A 4,577-nucleotide genomic window follows, 5' to 3' on the forward strand; every position below is an offset into this window, starting at 1 on the left:
GTCAAGCCTGCGCTTTCTCTTCCTCTCTCTTCTTCCTTTCCCCTAATCATATCAACAAATAACATTTCCTCCGGCTGCACTTCAGCAGGGGCCTTCTCCCGTTCCTCCCAAAGCGTGCTGGGCATGTGGCCTGCCGCGACTGCTTCACCGGACACCTCGCGGATGACTACTGACCCGCTCAGCGCCACAAAAACCAGCGATATTGTACCTGCCATCATCCGCGATGCTCCACCTGATGTGAACACACAGCAAAGTTTTGTTTTCTCCATCTTCGACCGTGGTGGCGATGGTAGATATGGAGCGGACGGGAGTCACCGCAGTATCGCCGACTGAAGATATCACAGTAAGAAAGAGCTTTTTCTGCTGAACACCAGCTATCCTGCTTTTTTCACCACCAACGGAAAAAGCTTTCAAATTGCCGTCCCGATGTCGGTCGCGTGGCACAAGAAATCGAAGCAACGCTCTCCACAGGGATGCTTACGATACAATGCGAAACAGAGTGACGGATCCCGAATAATGGGGAAAAGAGGAACCGGCTGTTCACGCCGACGCGAGAAGAGACAACAGGTGGCTTCAAATTTGGAGCCGAGCCTTTAATGCCGGACTGGGGAACTGGGAACCGTAGCGCAGCCAGGAGACGGTCTGCAAGGCATGCGACACCTTGACACTACTGGGGCTGGTGTAGCGCGAACTTGACCCGCTGCTTCAGTCTCTCGAAAGTCTGTTGTGCCATCTCTCTTCGGTTATTCATGCAATGAACTGTGGTGAGAACGCGCTCCTATATAAGATGGCGGCACGTGTTTTGAACTGGAGGATTACGATGTGGCTCCTTTTGGCGCGCCGGTCCTGCTGCTCCTCGTGCTAGCACTTTCCTTTTTCACCTTCTGTCGGCCAGGAAGTACCTCCGGAGAAACTGTTGCGCTGCAGCTGTCAGGAGCGAACAGTCGTAAGGTCTTTTGTTGGCGGCGTAGCGACAGCCAAGTACGTTGACACTATTCAAAGAGCCGTAGGAGAACCTAGAAGAACTGCTTGCCACACTGCGCTTATCTGTGACTTCCATTAGTCAGGATGTTCATTCATCGTGCTGTTCACCACAGGCATTATGCTCCATTATTTCTCCCCTCTCCTTGCACGCCGTTGGGTTAGGTAAACTGTCTACCCCTTACCGCTGTTTCTTCTCCTCGTAGCCGGAGTGTGTAATGCCTTTGACGCGTCTCCGCGCATGGTGTCGTGTCGTGCTGCGTGGTAATCGGTGGCTTGCTGTGCTGTAGTGGACGGCCGCTCTAGGGTTCTGGTACGTCTCTAAGAGGCGAATCGGCTGAGTTGTCGTGGCAGAACAGACAGAGACAAAACTTCCGAAAGTTTTGGTGTTGGCCGTTACACGTCGTAGCCCCGCATGAATTGAGAGCCCGTGCAGAGTTCTTCGCTCTGCTGTTTCTCTGGATAGCTTTAAAGAAAAGCTTTTCGTTGCAGTTCGTCGGAATGTCTGACCAGAGGATTAACCTGTCCTCCGTTGACCCAGCGGCAGTGCGGGATCCGCGGCAGGAATTATGGAATACCTTTTTTAGAGAGCAAATAAATAACCTTAGACCTACGTATGACGGTAGCTCAGATAATGCGATTTTCCAACTGTTTTGCTCCGAGTCCGAGGAGTATCTCAATGAGTGGGGAATCGAGTCGTGGGAGGAGCGTGTCCGACAAGCGTCTCTTTTTCTCGAGGGCGAAGCGAAGCTCTTCTACGGCAGTTTTGTGAAGACAAGTCTGCAGAGTGAACGGCCCATGACTCTGGAAGCTTTCTTCTCTGAGGCAAAGATTCATTTCCTACAAAACCCGCTGGGATGTCCTTCGAGAGCTACCTGAGCTGCAGATGGCTCCCGGTCAGCCCCGGGAATACATCAATGCGTTTCAGAAGCTACTGCTACGGGCGCCGAGTATTGACGATGGCAAAAAACGGTTTTTCTTTTTCAACGGGCTCGACAAGCAGACGAGGGACTCCCTTTTTGCAGTTGAGGACGCGCGTCTCCAGGAAGCATTCAAACTGCTGGGACGCTTGGCAGGTCACCACCAACGGTCTGCGACACCAACTCCGGTTCTGCCTCACCCAAGAGAAACAATGGTTTCAAACGACTTTGTGGAACGGGTGGACCTCAGCGAAGCTTTCGCCGTCACGGCGCAGCGTCGGAGAGAGGCGCAGCATCGCCGGTCTTTCACACCACGATCAGGCGGCGACAACTTCTCCAGAAGGCGACAAGTTCCCCGGCAGCAAGTTCGAGAAGCGGCCCTCAGGTGTTACTGTTGCCAGGAGCTTGGACACACCTACACCAATTGTCACCCCCTTCGCCGCGCCGTTCTTGCGGGTAAGGGCCCGGCTGAGGTGGCGGCGGCAGAGCCGGAATGGCCAGAAAAGCAGGGAAGCGGTGTCAGAGCTTTGGCTCTGCCCCGTGTGATCTAAGTGTTTGGTAGGTGTTAATGTACGGGGTTAGACTCGTCATGAGTGTTTAGGAAAGGTCAGTGCCCCTCAAGTTGTCTTTACATTACCGGGGTGCTTTCATCAAGGCCGAATGGGGATCTAGTATCCTCACTTCACGCAGTAACCAACTAAGAGGGAGTGAGAGAGAGTCAGTCAAAGAATAAGTTGATGAGGAGAGATCTCCCTCATAGGCTCAATGTTGACAGTTAAATCCACATGGTAGGGAAGCTAAGTTAGTGCCTTCCGGTTTATTACCGGGGCAATTGATTTTGAGTCATGTGTAGAAACGTGTGTGCAAACAAGAGTAGCCGACGCTAGCTAAGTCGGACAAAGCGTGTCTAGAAAGCACGCGAGTGAGACGAAATAGTGACACGCAGGAGATAGAAAAAAAAAAGGTAGAAAAGCGAGGGGGGAGTATTAACTCAGAGTATGCAGCATGTTTACGGTGCTATGTCTCCTTTCGGTGAAAGATAAAAGAGAAGAAGAGAAGCCGTGGGAGCCTGTCCTAGGCTGGAGAAAGCGACCTTGACGAGTGCGCGTTTCAAGGGGAGCCGGTTAAGCTCCGACTGTTTGGAAAGCTCCGGAAGTGGAGTTCTGAAGAGTGAAGACATGACAGTGAAGAGGGGGGGATCAGAAGAGTTAGTTCCTTTTTTTCCGTATTTTCTCTTCCTTATTTTTCTTGTGATGAGCAGTCGTCAAACTAAGGTCCGGTAGGTGTGTGCATGAGTCCGGGATGAGTCGAGAGAGTGGAGTGGAACTAAGAACCGAGACTTAGTTCCTTTTTTTTATAGTCGAACCTTTTGATCGGCGAACTCCCGTCATGAATTCTACGTTGATTACGCTTATTCTCGCTTGAAAAATGAGGACCCGCACGGAGGAGCTGCCGGTAGACACTCGGCGGGAGATTGGATCCATAACCCGACTTGGACCCGCGTAGTTCGAACCGTTTCGTGCACTTCCATGGTGCTCTACTAAGCCACCACAGCTACAGAGTGCCGCCAACCCCCTCTACCAGATTGGCTGAGTAGACAGGCGGCTGGTCCGCACCTCCCCCCTTAAGGGTAAATCAGTGGCAGAAGTCCCCCCCGAGCCTTCTTCCGGGATCTGGGGTCACACCCAGGGAAGCGGTGGAAAGCCGAGATCCGTGACAGTATAATTAGCCTTAACTATATTAATTGGTAGCACCGCATGGTTATGGGGTCCAGCCTGCTGTGAGAAGTGAGGGCTCCTACGTTAACTCGGTGCGGCGAAGAGGACTCTCTTGGATTCAAGTGGCTAGGGATAATATTCCGTTGGACTGAGTTTCAACAGCGGGCAGAGAATTGGGCTATCCAGGACGAAGAAATACCTGTGGAATTCTTCGGTGAATACGGAGGGCCGAATCAGGAAAAGAATCAACATAATGGAACACACGGAACCCGGTGGAGAAGTCAAGAAGGACCTGATGGAGGAAATAAAAGGAAAAGATGTTCAGGAACACGGTGGAATCAACGTTGGGGCCGAGGGAATGGAAAGGGTTACGGCAACAAGTCGTCGAGGAGAGCTGTTGACCGTAGGCCCGATTCGAGCAGAACGACTGGGGGCAGAGTATGATATGACTTCGTACCCCATCTTCACGAAGTCCAGGTTGGGGGCCGCCCTGGGTGAACCTCAGCAGTTTGGAGGGCCTTATTTACCGAAGGGGGAGAGTTTGTCGCGCGGGCTGGATGGAACAACAGGCAAAGGAAGCACAGAGGTGGAGAACTTAATGCGAACTTTGATAGAAGAGCGTAGCTTGGCCCTCTCTAAAGGACCAAGTGTGTTTACGGGTGACCAGCCGGCAGCGTGGATAGCCCAAATGGATTTGTTCCTCGATAGGAACCATGTACCAGAAGGGGGGAAACTGCGTATCGCCTTGTCTTATCTTGGTGAGAATGTTACCAAATGGTACGCCGTATCACTGAACAAGGAGGAAAGGCCATATGATTGGAAGGGATTAAAGATTATGTTACAAGAACAATTTGGAGGGTATGATCTACAGGGAGCAATCAAGAGACTAAGAAAAGTCAAGCAGGCGGGATCTGTGAAAGATTATCTGCTACGGTTTAATAATGCTGTGGCGGATTGC

The 4,577-nt window shown here is 51.8% G+C and overlaps 3 protein-coding genes across 3 annotated transcripts in view; 2 read left to right on the plus strand and 1 right to left on the minus strand.

Annotated features, from left to right (window-relative positions):
- The window catches only part of CSUI_009653 (uncharacterized protein), a gene marked incomplete at its 3' end in the record, with an annotated part of 1,187 nt that extends 337 nt beyond the window's left edge, over nucleotides 1–850 (minus strand). The window contains exon 1 of the mRNA XM_068069765.1: nucleotides 1–850. This exon is cut by the window's left edge and continues 337 nt beyond it. Within this exon, the coding sequence (XP_067918257.1) occupies nucleotides 1–269 (269 nt within the window).
- On the plus strand, nucleotides 50–2,439 carry CSUI_009654 (uncharacterized protein; the record flags this gene model as incomplete). Its single annotated transcript, XM_068069766.1, has 1 exon — nucleotides 50–2,439. A coding segment is annotated over exon 1 (600 nt), but the record flags the coding sequence as incomplete, so codon positions are not given.
- Nucleotides 2,440–2,900: 461 nt separating this feature from the next.
- Nucleotides 2,901–3,313, plus strand: CSUI_009655 (uncharacterized protein). Its single transcript, XM_068069767.1, has one exon. The coding sequence runs from the start codon at nucleotides 3,080–3,082 to the stop codon at nucleotides 3,182–3,184; it is 105 nt and encodes a 34-aa protein (XP_067918259.1). The 5' UTR covers nucleotides 2,901–3,079; the 3' UTR covers nucleotides 3,185–3,313.
- The last annotated feature ends 1,264 nt before the right edge of the window (nucleotides 3,314–4,577 follow it).

This window comes from Cystoisospora suis, assembly GCF_002600585.1.
Source record: "Cystoisospora suis strain Wien I chromosome Unknown contig_5854, whole genome shotgun sequence".
NCBI lineage: Eukaryota > Apicomplexa > Conoidasida > Eucoccidiorida > Sarcocystidae > Cystoisospora > Cystoisospora suis.